Source organism: Mirounga angustirostris, unplaced genomic scaffold (assembly GCF_029215605.1).
Source record: "Mirounga angustirostris isolate CCGP_5_RB_7025 unplaced genomic scaffold, mMirAng1.0.hap1 SCAF_8, whole genome shotgun sequence".
Classification (NCBI taxonomy): Eukaryota; Metazoa; Chordata; class Mammalia; order Carnivora; family Phocidae; genus Mirounga; species Mirounga angustirostris.
In genome coordinates this window covers 75854284-75870022 of record NW_026991716.1, presented here as the reverse complement: position 1 = coordinate 75870022, position 15739 = coordinate 75854284, and the positions used below count along the sequence as shown (strand labels likewise).

Genomic DNA, 15739 nt, shown 5'->3' with positions numbered 1-15739 from the left:
TCTTTCTTCATCTCAAGAAGGAGGGTGAGTTCCAAACAATAAGATATTTTGAGAGAGAGAGAGAGAGACCACAGTCACATAACTTTTATTACAATATATTGCTATAATTGTTCTTTTTTTATTATTAGTTACTGTTGTTAATCTCTTCCTCTGCCTAATTTTAAAATGAAACTTTATTATAGATATGCATGTATAGGAAAAAACATAGTATATGTAGGGTTCAGTACTATCCACATTTTCAGGCATCTGCTGGGGGTCCACAAATAAGGGAGGAGTACTGATAGCACAGTTCCATCACCTCCCCCCAAAATCCTGTGGGACATCCCTGTGTAATCAGTCATTCCTCCCACTCTCAAACTCTGTGACCACCAATCTGTTTTCTATTCCTATAATCTTGCCTTTTCCAGGATGTCATGTACATGGAGTCACATACTCTACAGATTTTTAAGTCTATCTTCTTTAACTTAGCATACTGCATTTGAAATTCATCTGTGTTATTGGTTTTATCAATAGTCCTTATTGCTGAATAGTATTCCTTTTTATACTAAAATTTGTTTATCTCCTCAGTGGTTGAAGGGCATTTGAGTTGTTTCCAGTTTAGAATGATTATATATAAAACTGCTGTAAACATTTGTATTCAGGTTTTTCTGTGAACGTATGTTTTCATTTCTCATGAGTAAATACCTGGGAGTGGGGTTCCTGGTTCTTGTGGTAAGTGTATGTTTTACTTGATAAAAGAAACTGCCTGGGGTGCCTGGGTGGCTCAGTCGTTAAGTGTCTGCCTTCGGCTCAGGTCATCATCCCAGGGTCCTGGGATTGAGCCCCGCATCGGGCTCCCTGCTCAGTGGGAAGCCTGCTTCTCCCTCTCCCACTCCCTCTGCTTGTGTTCCCTCTCTCACTGTGTCTCTCTGTCAAATAAATAAAATCTTTAAAAAAAAAAAGAAACTGCCAAACTGTCTTCTAAAGTGGTTATACCATTTTGGCCAGCAAAATGATAGAAGATTTCAATTGCTTTACATTTTTGTCAGCACTTGATATTGTTCATATTTGTAAATTTTATTTATTTTAGACATTATAATAGGTGTATAGTGGTATCTCATTGTGATTTTAATTTGTTTTCCTAATGACTAATGATGTGTTGGGCTTGATGTGCTTATCTGCCATCCATATATCTTCCTTAGTGAGGGTCTGTTCAGGTTGTTTGCCCATGTTTATTGATTGATTGATTTTTTTTTTTTTTTTTTTTTTTTTTTTTACACAGAGACTGTGCATGAGGTGGGGGGCTGCAGAGGGAGAGATAGAGAGAAAACCTTAGGTAGGTTCTGTGCTCAGCGTGGACTCCACTGTGGGGCTTAGTCTCAGGACCCTGAGATCATGACCTGAGCTGAAATCAAGAGTTAGATGCTTAGGGGCACCTGCGTGGCTCAGTCAGTTAAGCATCTGCCTTCAGCTCAGGTCATGATCTCAGGGCCCTGGGATCAAGCCCCGCATCAGGCTCCCTGCTCAGCGGGAAGCCTGCTTCTCCCTTTCCCGCTCCCCCTGCTTATGTTCCCTCTTTCGCTGTCTCTCTCTCTGTAAAAAAATAAATGAAATCTTAAAAAAAAAAAAAAAAAAAAGAGTTCTTTATTCTGGATACAAATCCTTTGTCAGATATGCGATTTGCAAATATTTTATCCTCATCTGGGTCTTGCCTTTTCATTCACCTAGCAATAAATTTTGAAATGAAATGAAAATGAAATAAATTTCATTCACAGAGCATAAATTTTAAAATTTATCAACTTTTGTTTTATGGATCATGTTTTTGGTGTTGTTTCTAAGAAATTTTGCCTAACCCTATGTCACAAAGATTTTCTTCTGTTTTTTTATTTAAGAAATTTTATAGTTTTAGGTTTCATGTTTAGGTGTATTTCCCATTTTGAGTTAATTTTTGTGTAAAGTGAAATATTTGTGTTGAGGTACATTATTTTGCATAGGGGTGTGTAATTTGCTCCAGCACCATTTGTTAAAAAGACTATCTTTTCTTCATTGCATTGCCTTTGCAACTTTGTCAGATATCAGTTGACCTTGTAATTATGGATCCACATCTGGACTCTCTTCTGTTCCACTTACCTTTGTGTCTCTCTGCTCACCAATACCACATTGTCTTGATTACTGTAGCTTATACTCAGTCTTGAAATCAATGTCAATTCTCCAATATCGTTCTTTCTGTTTGGGCTGTTCTGATTTCCTTGGCCTTCCATATAAACTTTAGATCAGGTTGCTGATATCTATAAAAAATTCTTTTGGCATTTTGCTTGTGATTATGTTGAATCTGTAGATCATTTAGGAATGATAACAATCCCTTAACAATATTGAATCTTCCAACTCATGAGGATGGTGTATCTTTCTATTTGTTTAGGTCCTCCTTGATTTTTTCTTTTATAGGTGTTTTATAATTGTCAGCATACAGATCCTGCATGGTTTTTTTTATTCATACTTAAGTATTTCACGTTTTTGAAAGTTATTGTAAATGATACCATTTAAATTTTAAACTTCTAACCGCTCATTGCTAATATGTAGAAATACAATTGGTTTTAGTATATTAACTTTGTATTCTGCAACTTTGTGAGAGTTACTTATTAGTTCTAGGAGCATCTTTATAGATTTCTTCTATGTAAGTTATCATGTCTTCTGTGAATAGAGACCGTCTTATTTCTCCCTTCCCAACCTGTATGTCTTTTATTTGTGTTTTAAGCAAGGGTATGACTTGATTGGACTTGCATTTTTCAAAGACCAATCTGCCTGCACTGTAAAAATTGATGGGCTGGGGAAAATGTAGAAGAGCCTCTTGTAAGAATCTGAAAGACAGAGGGGACAAATGGACATGTGTAGAATATATTTTGGAGGTAGAATTGATAGACCCTGGAAATGAATTAAATATGAGGGGAAATAAAAGGGGAAAGGAATCAGGAGGGCACTAGCGTTTCTGTCATGAGGAACTGGGTGAATGGAGTTCCCATATATTGAGATAGAGAAGTACATTTGGGGGAAGATAGAGTTGAATTTTGAATATGTCAGGTTTGAGAAGTCTATGGGAATTTCAAATAAAGATGTCAAGTAGGCAGCTGGACCCTCTCTCTATATATATATGATATAAAAGGGTATATATAGGGTACACCATATGAGAGGAAGAGTTTGGGAATGAGTCAGACTTATGTGGAACCCTCTTTAAAGGCTTGCAGAGAACATTCTTTATTTTCAGTTCCTTCAGCATGCCAAGATCTTAAGATTTTTTTCACCTCAGACCTTTGGACATACTGTTAATCACTGCCTGACGTATGTGACTCCCCTTTCCCCCCACCTGCTCTCATTTGTTCTCCTCTCTCTCTCTTTCTCCTTCTTTCCCTGTCCTTCCTTCTTTCCATAAACCAGTTTCTCGCCATATTGTAAATCTCAACTTAAATATCATCTCCTCAAACTACTGCACCTAAAACCAGATAGCTTTCTCCTGGCATTAGTTTCTGTTGCATATCTGTTTTCTTCATAGCTCTTATCATAATTTGTAATTTGTCACTTGACTCTTCACTAGACTATACATTCCAGAGGACAGGGACTGTGTCTGTATCACCAGTCTACAACTCCGTCCGTGCCTGACACATGGCTGCTCAATAATACTTGTCAGATGGTGGGAAGGATGGATGGATCTACAGAGCATTGTTGGTGCCGCGTTAGGTCCAATGTGTTTGTGTTTTCATATGACTGACTTCTTAAACTTACATGTGGAAAGGTTTTTATACCCAATTTCAGCCACATTCTGAGCAGGAAAATAACCTTATTTGTTTCATTCTGCATTTATTGTCCATGGAGTGCCAGGCTTTGTAATAGCTGGTGGGATATGAAATGGCATTGTGGCATTGGACAGGGAGACCTGTATTTGAGACTTGGCTGTTCCATTTTCTAGATCTGTGACTTTGGGCGGGATATTTAATTACTCTAAACTTTGGACTCCATATCTGTTGAAGAGCAGTAATATAATTCCTACCTTATAAGATTGTGGTGCAAATTAAATGAGATTATGTGTATGGGTCACAAATTTATAATGCTTGGTACATGTTAAGAGCTCAATGAATAAATTGTTAATATTCATTTATATAAAATGAGTCACATAGTTCTAGAAATAGTTGATATTGCTTGACCAATGGGCGGGACAGGGGGAGACAAATCTATCTTTCACTTTCTCTACTTGTTCTTTAGTGTCAAAAGCAGAAGTGCTGCTTTTATTTATTTACTTTTAATTTATTTAAATTCAATTAATTAACGTATATTATTTGTTTCAGGGGTACAGATCTGTGATTCATCAGTCTTATATATAGAAGTGCTGCTTTTAATACTGTGATGGCAAATGGATGTCTCGCCTCCATGTCAGGCACCCAGAAACAGAAAATACAAATGCATTGTTTATTCAGACAACAAACTGAGGATATTAAAACCCTAAAACCTTTTGTTTTGTTTTGGGGGAAAGAAAGAAGAGGTAGAAAGGAGGAAAGAGGCAGAGAAAGGCTAGAGATAGTACTAGTTTACTTTACTTAACCAGCCATCAAACAGTACAAACTGGTTTGATAAGCTGAAGCTCACAATTATCTTGAATTTGGTTAACATCCTGTCTGAGGATCTCTCCAGGACTGGGTACTGTGCTGACAATGGGGAGATCAATGGGGAATACATATTTTAGTGATCTAGATCAAAACCAATGAGATTAACTTGATAGAAATTCTCATTCTCTACCATGATCTATATTCTACACCGCAGGCAAAGTTGTTCACTACTCTGGTTGGTTTCCACTAAGTGCTAGATACAAGCTTACATGTGGCTTTAGAGACTAGGATCTGGGGAAGGATGAATGAACGAAATGAATGAAAAGGCCTTAGGGTAGAGGCTATGAAACTTTCTTGGTTCATTTTGCCTCATACACAGCATCTCTAAGCCAAAAGAAATATCTAACACCTCCATTGATTGAAAGGACAGAGCCAAACAATTTAATAAGTATCTAGATTTTAACAACTTAGCACCAGTTAAGGATTGCATAACTTCTCAAACCTTGGAGTCAGATTATACCCCACCAACTTCATTTATTGTTCCACACTGATTTTTGTGGTACTTGGTTTTTATCACAGTAATTACCCAAAACTCAGCTTTGCAAAGGTATAATGTCATCTCAAGGAATCTCATATTGAAATTGTGAACTTCCTCCAGCTAATAGTTTGCATGGTGTCCAACACATGCCACTGTTACCCCAAAAGTTTAAAGTATCCCACAGTACCTCTGTGAGTTTGTTGCAGCACATGAAGATACCTCATTGCACAGTTTGGGAACTGTGGTCTTGGGGCCTGATTCGAAGACTTTGTTTTCTATAAATGTTTATCTCTTATTTTTCTGTACCACTGCATTAAAAACCAACTGGGTATTTATTTTCTTTTATGAAATAGTTGTTTAAGGAATCTTTCATTGTTAAAAATATGAAAGTTAAGCACATATTAACATAGAAAGTATGGAAAATACAGCATGACACAGGTGAAAGTCATTCCTAATTCTACCATCCACCAATAACCATTGCCAGCATATCATTGTTTTATCTGTATGTCTGTTATTCTATATGAAGATTTGTTATATTTTGAGTAAGAACTAACTAACTGACTAACTATGACTTTACTGGAAGGTAATAATCCGTAATTTAGTGGGAATTTCATACCCTGGAGTTGTGACTTGTCTGTAGTGACCTTTAGGATAAATAAGGCAGAGTTCTAGTTGCCTTCTTTTTATTGGCTGCTTTGATTAATTGAATGGCTGATTGAAGGGCTTGAAGACCCCACCATTCCCAAGGGAGAGACTTCCTGCTGCTCTGTTTCCAGCCTAGCAAATGGGAAGTATGTTATTTATAAATAATAGTAGTGGTAGGTGTAACTTTTTTTTTAAGGAGGGTAACTTGTCAAATGTTTTACTTTCTCCAGTAGTGGATGTACTTTCTAAAAGGAATATATCAAGGCCCTACTATAATGTAGTATTTCTAAAAGATTATTTATCTAATAATTCAGATTTAAGCTATTTGTATTGTTCTGACACCTCAGGAAAACTTTTATAATTCCATTTCATTTCTGACTTACCTTATTTTCTATGTCTTTATAAGTACTAGAAATTGAAGTTATTTACATGAAAATAAGATTTTTGTTTCATCTACTTAAGATATGTTTTTAAAATTGACCTTCTGTAACTCTATAGAGGTAGAACTTGAATTACCAAAGAGTAGAATTATAACTTCAAAATGAAAAAATGGCCAACTTAGTTTAGCTCCAGAGAGCAGTTCACAAAAGATGGCATGAAACTTCTAAGTAAAACGTATATTCATCTTCAGAGTCTCGTTGTCGTTCTCTATCTCTCCTTCTCTCAATAATACTTTTAAATTCTGACATGAACAGGTAGTGACAGTACTTTCTTAGCATAGCCTCCTGGACTGTTGAGGAGTGATGTTGCTCGTATAAAATGCTGATAGAGGACCTCATGACTGATTCTAGGACTGGGGCAGAAAAAATACAAAGATGAGCCTGGAGAGTAGGCTCTTAAATTGCCAGAAAGTAAATGCTGAAAATAAGAAGGTAAGTAAGTAAAAATGGAAGCAAATTAAAAGGACACAGGAGCCAATCTGAGAGAATTCCCAGTGCCAAAACTGGAACAATTTGACCAACAAAATAAATGACAGTAGTATTTTATTATAAACCAAAGAATAAAATAAATATCCATGAATTCATACTGATACAAATAAGCAAATAAATTAATGAGGGAAGTGGGACAAGTGTTCCTTACAGAAAAAGTCCAGATAATAAATGTAGAAGGGATGGAGAAAAGAGAAAACCCCAGCAGAACACCACAGGAATAATTGCTGCGGGCAAGATTCATGGAGGAATGCTAAAATTAATGAGCAAAACTTTAAGGAGAAACAGAGTATTTGTATAGTCTCAAAATATCTCTCTCAAGAAACTTAGTAATGTCTGTAGTGGTTTTAATAAATGTCCACAACTTTACTCTTCCTTCCAGGAAGTGGAGTTTACTTCCCTTCTCCTTGAGTGGGGCTGTTTGTTCATCGTGACTCATAACTAACCGATAGAGTATGAAGAGGAGAACAGTAGTAACTTTACAGTAGTGAAACGTGGCACACACCATCTTAACGAAGTGCTCAGGGTTAGCATCAACCAGTAATAAGCCATGATATCACCCCCCCCCCCGATATTACACGAGAAAGGCACTTCACCTCTTGGCATTTGTGCCCCAAATCCAAACCTTGGTCCAATCATGAGAAAACATCAGAAAATTCCAACTTGAGGAACATTCTGCAAATATCTGACTACTACTCTTCAAAAGTGCCAAGGAAGGTCTGAGAAACTGTCATAGATCAGAGGAAACTAAGGAGACATGATGACTAAATGCAGGGTGATTTCCTAGATGGGATCCTGGAACAGGTAAAGACATTAGTGGAAAAACTGAAGTCTGAATAGTCTGCAGTTCAGTTAATTGTGTTGTACCAGTGTGAATTTCTTTGAGTTGATAAATGCACCATACTACATAAAATGTGAACATTAGGGAAAGCTGGGTGACAGGAATACTAGAACTCTCTATACCATCTATACACAGCTTTTCTGTAAATCTAAAATTATTTCAAAATTAAAAGTTAAAAATAGAATCACTACAACTCACTGATGGCTTTCTCAGTCTAAGGATATTTGTTAAAGTGTCTCCAGAGCAAATTAATTCCGAGAAATCCCCCTCCCTTCCACCCTTTGTGCAGTCTCTCTAGAAAAGAAAGATGGGCTCTTTTTTTAAAAAAAAGATTTTATCTATTTATCTATCTATCTATCTATCTATCTATCTATTTATTTATTTATTTATTGGAGAGAGAGAGAGCACAAGTGTGGGGAGAAGCAGAGAGAGAGGGACAAGCAGATGCCCTGCTGAGTGCGGAGCCCAATGCAGGGCTTGCTCTCATGACCCTGAGATCATGACCTGAGCCAAAAGCAAGATTTGGAAACTTAACCGACAGCCATCCAGGCACCCCAAGATGAGCTCTTTACAGCAAAAACAGCTCTCCCGAAACAGGGACAGCAAGTTTTAGAGTTTTATCCCACTACTAGAAATAGAAATGCAACTTTGCCTGTTCCGTATAGGTCAGTTCAGCCAACACTGATGGTTTGCCTTTTGTGACTTGGAAGTGTAGGTATTTGCCTAGCACTTAAGTTACAGGAAGTGTTCTGTAAGAATAGTGCAGAGTGCAGCACCTGTGATTGTACCTGACTCTACTGTGGGCTCTTTGTTGCAGGTATTATTGTTGAGCTGCTAATTTAAAATCTCCAGAGACATTAGGGGCACCTGGGTGGCCCAGTTGATTTCTGCTCAGGACATGATCTCAGGGTTGTGAGATAGAGTTCCGTGTCAGGCTCTGTGCTGGGTGTGGAGCCTGCTTAAGATTCTCTATCTCCCTCTGCCCCTCCCCACTCCCTTTTCTTTGTGTCTCTCTCTCCCTCTCTTAAAAAACAAAACAAAACAAAACAAAAAACCACCTCCAGAGATACTAGATCCGGTTTCATTGGACTCTTAACCTCATTTTATTGGTAGATTCAAACCGTATAAAGAGTGTGGTACTGAACAAGATGGATACATGAACAAAATATTTTTCAGTATAAAATACATTGTATATTCATTGCTCTTTTAAAAAAAACAGTAAAATTCATTAATTCAATATAATTATTAGTAAGATATGAAATCCTGATTTATAAATATTTTCTTATTACTTTCAAGCTCTTATGAGCTCAAACTAGAGTAACAGAGTTGATTATAGAAGGCCGAACAGGGTCTTGTTTTAGTAAATAATAATACGTAATTGGCTGAGGATGGTTATTGTCATAGAATTAGAATTTGGATACTAAAATTAAACTCTTCCCTTGTAGAATGAGTTTTCCTCATTCTCTTGATCTGATCATTAGTGACAACTGTCTTTAGTTTGTGCACATATGAGAAGTATTATTACTGTCAGTTAAGTATATTTTACTGCCGAACCAAATGAGTACCTTGCAGTGTGTCTACCTTGGGAATATAACTGATGTGATCAATAAAGAACAATGAATTGTTCTTGAACATGGACATAATTTCAGTTAGTATAATGGCAAGTGCATGCATTTTTCAGAAAGCTGTTTCCCAGTTATTGTTAGTAAATGTCCAAATAGATACACAGATAACTAATAATGCTGCTTAATTGCTGTAGTCAGATCGAGCAGCACATAATTTATAGCAATTCTGAAACCAGGAACACAAGAATGATGAGCTATATGATAAAGACTTACTACAATTGAGGGTCAGTAAAAGTACCAACTGCATGTTGTTGATACAAGCCTGTCTTGTGTAGTGCATACAATATAATTTTCTTGACACCTGTTTTCAAAGCATACCTTTCCATGTCATCCTGGTTTCTTTAGTGAATTTACTTATAAAGTGGTTTTTTTTTTTTTTGAAAGCAGTATGTTATTTCCTAATTTTATATTTAATTAAGAATTTTACTCGTTGGCCACTCTGTGCCAGGTACTTTCATTTATTGTTCTTCCAGTGTCCCAGTAAATTAGGAACTCCTTTGCCCATTTTAGGATTATAAAATGGAGACTCTGAAAGGTTTAGAAACTCAGCTCTGTTAGACCCTACATGTGATAAATGTGGTTATCTAGCTGAATAAGTTGCCTAATACTTGGCTATAGATAATGTATCAAAAGTAAAAGGAGGTGGATCTTTAGGAAGAAAGGGAGGAGAATTGAGATTAGAATAATGAATATTTGAGAATAATTCTAGCAAGTTTGCTAAGTGGAACATCATTTTTTGGGGCATGTCTGTTCCAGAGCCACTGAATGTATTGGTCCTGTTGGATTTGTTGAAGATGCAAATAATCCAATCAAATGCAATACTCATTAAGGGAAAAGGAATACAATTTGATAGTTTTTATGAAGACGTGCACTGCCTAATCTGTGAATCGAAAGCATCTTTTAAAAATTTGCTTCCCTTCATATTCCTAGGTGGTATTGAATCTGCGGGTAGAAAAATGAGAGCATTTCAAATAATGCTAATGAAGTTTAAATGATTGCAATCTACCATATTGTGAGGAAAAGTTGTTAGCTGTGAAAGATGAGGACAGAATTAAAATATTACCATGACTGGCATTTGATTTGAAAACTGCAAAGATAAGCTTAGGTTCCTATTTATGAAAACTATCCTCACAGCCTGATGAAATATCTTTTAAAAGGTTTTATGGTTACCATGGATACTCGTTAGCTTTGATAGAGTAAGTTGTAATTCATATTCAATCATCTGAGGTGAAGTAGCCAAAAAAACCAACCAAACTAAAATCTAAAGTAGCTTAATCTGTATGTTCATAGTAGTTTGGAGATGGAAGGGGTAACTAACCTAAAGATTAGAGTTTGGATTAGTTATTACTTCTTGAAAAGCAAAAGACTTAGGATGTGCATTACCTGAAACTGATCCTAATGTTTACTTTTTGTGTGTAACTTTTTCGTTCAACTAGTAAAGGGAACTTCTTAGGTTTTGACATAGGAATTTAGACAGTGAGACCCTTCTGAAAGCTGACAGACCTAAGCAGCATCCTCAATTTCTGAAAGCCATAGGGACGCAGAAATATTAAAGGCATTGGTCCCTATGGTAACCTATTTGCATTTGGCCCAGAAGTGGCTGGTTTCTGCTTAGCCTCTTTTAATTGCTATATATTGACAGCCGTTTTCACGACTATTTATAAAATGTCGGATTAATGAGCATGTGTACAAGGGAGTGCATACCATATCCTTAGGCTTGATGAGACACTTCCGATGACAAAAGGCTCTGCGTGAAGAGTTACTGAGGTGTTTTTGGCATTCCCTAATGTGTCTGTCACATAGTGGGAGCAAAAAGCCTTTCGAATGATTTAAATATTTTCCTCAATTCTCTTTTAAAACAGGTGACAAAAGAACTAAAACAGTATGACAACAAAATTATAGAATGCAAATTTGAGAATAACAGCTGGGTCTTCATGCGACAGAGAACAGACAAAAGTTTTCCTAATGCGTACAACACTGCCATGGGTGAGTATGACAACCTACCAATGTTTGCTACATTAAAAGAGAGAGCGAGTGCGCGTTAGGGTTTTAGAATCAAGATGTGCTGTCTTTGGTGTTCTGCTTGATGGGGCATAGGGTCATTCGGACCCCTGTGCTTGCTGGCTGGGAAAGGGGCTGTGACTGTTGACTCCAGCTGGCTTGTAGATTCCCGTCTCTAGGCCTGTGGGCTTGTGCCCAGGCACCCAAAGGAGACGTGTAAAGGGCAGGATAATGGGCTGTATACAAGTTGGATTTGTTGAACAACAACAACAAAAGCCATGATAATTTCAGATCTATTCAGAACTATAAAAACCATTGTTTGCCAGATGGTAAAAGACAAAATTAGCAGGGGGAAAATGTAATTTCCAGCTCCTAAAATAGCTTTACAAACAACGGAGGACAAAGTAAATGAAAACCATTAAAAAAAAAACACACAAAAAAACCCCTCCTGAAACCTGTTACGCTATCCTTCAGAGAGTTCTTTGGGTATAATATAAGTGCTTTGGGAATTCAGAATAGTAAGTTTCTTTCATGGAGAACAACACAAATTAATTAACCTTATAAGGTAAACTGGTTGCTCTGGATTGCATTTTTAGTGAAGCCGAGGGAAAAAAAAAAAACAGATAAAAACCAAGATTAAAGGTTAATAGAATCGTGTGCTTTTAGACTGCTCAGTCAGTGATGATGCTGATTATATGATAAGCTTATGAGAAACTACAGAAATAGCCGGTTTCAGTTTTGCAGTTTATGAAAGTTACTATTGTACATTTAAGGGTTCTGTTGGAACTAGCATCTGTGTTCAGACAAGATGAGTGAACTTTGAAAATAGGAATAATTAAGCCAGTGTCCTTTTTTCCCCCCAAACTAAATATATAAATACAATTCAAAGGACTGGTGGTCAATTTTGATCACATAAGAAAAGATGCCATATTTATTCATAATTTTATTAGAATATCTTACTGAAACAAGTTACTAAAATAAAATAGTATGATCTGCCAGCTACAGTGGCGCCTCCCTGTTCAGTGGACACAGTGGCTGGTGCCATCACGACAGGGTGGAGTTTCCTTCTGACAGATACGACTGAAGGATGATGGCACACGTTTTCTGTAGAAGTTTTGGTTGAGTATAGACTATGGTTGTGGTACGTGAAAATCCTATAAAAAGAGTTTTGGAGAGGTGGAAAACCATAGTGAAGGTGTGGTTGTAAGTCCAACACTTAAAGTTTTGGTTTAAAATTCACGGGACAAGAAAAAGTAGCCACCAGAAAAGCACTCACTTTGGGGGCAGGGGAGGGTGGAGAATCGTTTACCGGGGGAAGCGTGTCACCCCAGTTGGCGAACTGAAAGCGTTTAGCATATTGGGATGAAAACCTTTCCCCTTTTGCATCGCCCTGTGGTGAGTCAGTTGCCTTAATTAACCCTCACGTGAGACCCGTGTCCCCCTCTGTCCACAGCTGTGTGCAACAGCATCTCCAACCCGGTCACCAAGGAGATGCTGTTTGAGTTCATCGACAGATGTGCGGCAGCTTCTCAAGGACAGAAGCGAAAGCATCATCTGGACCCTGACACAGAGCTCATGCCTCCACCACCTCCCAAAAGACCTCGCCCTTTGACCTAAGACCTGCCTCTGACTTAAGGACTGAGAGGAAAAATGAGTGAGAAAAAATGCTATTGCCCCATTTTTGCAGCCAGAGAAATTGGAAAAACAGTGTGGCTTGATGTTGATACACATTTGAATTTTTTTTTTTTTTAAAGTATTGTAGCCAGCCTGTAAATATTTGATGCATTTGTTTCTTTAGTGCTACAGTACATCGTGGACTTTAAACATTTTATTTATATCTGATAAACTCAGCCTTACCTTGTGAATTTGAAGATTGAAATATCCAAAGGTTTAATCGAGATTGAAATCAATGAAAAAGAGGCCTTGTTTGTATATGGATAATTTTCACCTTTAATTTATAAAGTTAGTAATCTGGAACTGTGAGCGCATAAAACACTGTATTTTTTAGAAGTTGTATTTCAACTATGGTAAATTTTCCTTTTAAAAAAAATCTAGGCAATGGCATTAAACATTCTTGCTATCACTTATCATGGATTTCCTACATTTCTGAGATTCTTGTATTCAAAAACAAATGACAAGGTTGTTAAGTATTGTATTATACTAAAACAACTTGGTCTGGCTTATGTCATTTTAAGAAGTATTTTTTGTTTTTTTTTTGAGATGTAAAAGTAAAAAAGTAAAGCCCCGTTTTTGTGAGTTGCATCCTTTCTAAAGGAAATATATTGAGTGTTTTCATGTTTCTCTTCTTTGAACGAAAATACCAGATATTCAATGTGTCCATTCTGGCAGTAGTTTTGAGTTACTTCGTAGAACTTAGATATACACCACCAGGTCCCTTTTATGTGTTGTTCTCCTGGGAGACTTTTTTTTTCCCCTTTAAAAACGCCAGGGCTACTTCTGCTTTACCTCAGTGGTATTGGCACGTTGTAAATTACATTAAAACACACAACTCACTGTGATTATGGGAGTGATATCAAATACAAACTATGTCGTGTCAGTTCCCTTGAACAAAACGGCAAAGGAAATGCCAGCCGACTCCTTTGATTAGAAGGTAGTGCCAATGGAATAGAATGCTGTCACTAGAAAATGCTCTCCCACTGCTAGATAAATGCAGAGGCAAAGAGTAGACATCTGTAGGAACTAAACATCAAGGAAACCAAGACATTTATTTTCAAAACCAGGATTCTATCTGTGTTCTGTGCTGGGGATGCCATTTCTGTTATACATCTGAATTTTAAAACACTCACTGATAGATAATGGATTTAAAGAGCAGCTAATTGGTCGTCTGCCATTGTTGAGAAGCTGTGTTCTGATTGGTTTGTGAAGGAACTCTGAGAATTAGCCTATTAGAGGCTAATGTATTTATTTTTAGAGGTAGAGGTTTTAAGTACGTGTATTTAAAACAAAATTTCATGATCTGAATTTTATATATGTATATGCATATATATGTCAGTATATGCATCAGTGTATATTCTACTAATACAGTCAGACATGAAAAATGCAAATGAGTTACCCAGCAGACTGAATATCTGACAGGATTTCTATATGCTATAGCACAGATTAACCAAAAATGTATTTATATTCACCTGAGTTTTAATGTTTTTAAACAAAGTTTTCTCCTGCAGTGCTTTTCTATATGAAATACTGGAGTCATGCTTGGGCTTTTTCCTTTGTTCTTTCCAAGTTATGTAACGTGTAGTGAACGTATCCAGAATGTCAGTTACTAGTATTTCATTCCTGGAGTGCTTTTGTGTGTTTGGGCACTAAAGGGAATAAAACACCTGACTGCCACAGTGACTGCTGAAAGGTGGAAATTTGTCAAGGTTCCATAGTGTCTTGTACAAAATGGGTCTGAAAAAACACCTATGCAACTCCAAATAGTCTGATGCCTGCTTCACCAGGATTAGTGACTCATTTCACGTGGTATGTTGCTTTCTTCCGAGCCTGTATAAATGCAGAGCCCTTTTGCAGGTATAAGAGCTAGTTTTTGCCAGTGATCTTTAATGGAGTTAAATGTTTATGGTAATTGTAACCTTTTAAATGAGTTATGTGAAAAGAGCATCTCATTTTTAATACACCCAGATATTTTTTCCTTGCCTTTGTGCATTTTCCAGGACTTAATTTTCTTAATTTGTTCTTTCCTTTCAATTATAGTGAAGTATAATAGCCGGCCTAATAAGTAGATGACATTTGGCCCCTGAACACACTCTCATCTGCAGTATCGTAAAAAGTCATGTAGAAAGTCAAGGGGGAAACTCGAGAGGCAGGGACTGGGACAGCAAGAAGGAAAGAAACCCTTCCTTCTCGGTCCACTTCACAATAACTGTTTTCTGACACTGAAGTTTCGTAGACAAGAATGAGAAAACTTTGCTTTCCTGAGTTATCAAATATAAAAGCTTTTGCTTTGAATTTGGAAAAGATGTGGATGACTCGACTGCCTGGATGGTTACATTTGCTTTCCGTGAAATGCTCAGAAAATGTCAGGACATTCCTTCTCTAACTGTGTGTCAGTGTGTATTGTAATAAAACTACTGATTTAAAATAATAGAAAGTGTATCTGCTTTGTTATGTGTCCCTTTCTTTTAACTAATGATTTCTGTTCCTTTCTGTTGCTGGCATTATCTTGCCTGTCAGCCATACCCCATCGTAATCCATCTGGTTTTGTTGCATTCTAGAATTAGCATAAGGACTTGGAAAATCCTTGATTTTTCTTCCTGAGAAATCAAGAAGTTGGATTGACATGGGGGTGTAGTTTGTACCTTTTCTTTTTGGAGTATAGGGGGGTGGGGGGAAAGCACAAAGCACATCTTTAAGTGATACAATATTTCTGTTCATCCACCTCATCTTAGTACTCTATTATATGAGTAGATAGTCTGTTACATTATTTTTAACACATTTCTTTCCGCAGTAAATATTCTGAAATAATGAAGTAATGACCTCTATCAGTTTTTTTGTTTATCTGTATTTTTTTATAGTATAGAATTTGTCATTTTTAATTTTTAAATGATACCATTTGGAACTATGTG

General features: G+C 36.9%; 1 protein-coding gene across 4 annotated transcripts in view; it reads left to right on the top strand.

Annotated features, from left to right (window-relative positions):
- Positions 1-15282, top strand: part of RNGTT (RNA guanylyltransferase and 5'-phosphatase) — a 320109-nt gene extending 304827 nt beyond the window's left edge. For 3 of the 4 annotated variants that reach the window (XM_064597860.1, XM_064597861.1, XM_064597859.1), the window contains 2 exons: positions 11015-11138; positions 12607-15266. In XM_064597860.1, the coding sequence (XP_064453930.1) occupies positions 11015-11138; positions 12607-12770 (288 nt within the window). In that variant the 3' untranslated portion in view covers positions 12771-15266. Of the gene's footprint in view, positions 1-11014; positions 11139-12606 lie in introns of all 4 variants that reach the window. The other variant, XM_045867220.3, reaches the window with a different exon arrangement.
- Positions 15283-15739: the final 457 nt, after the last annotated feature.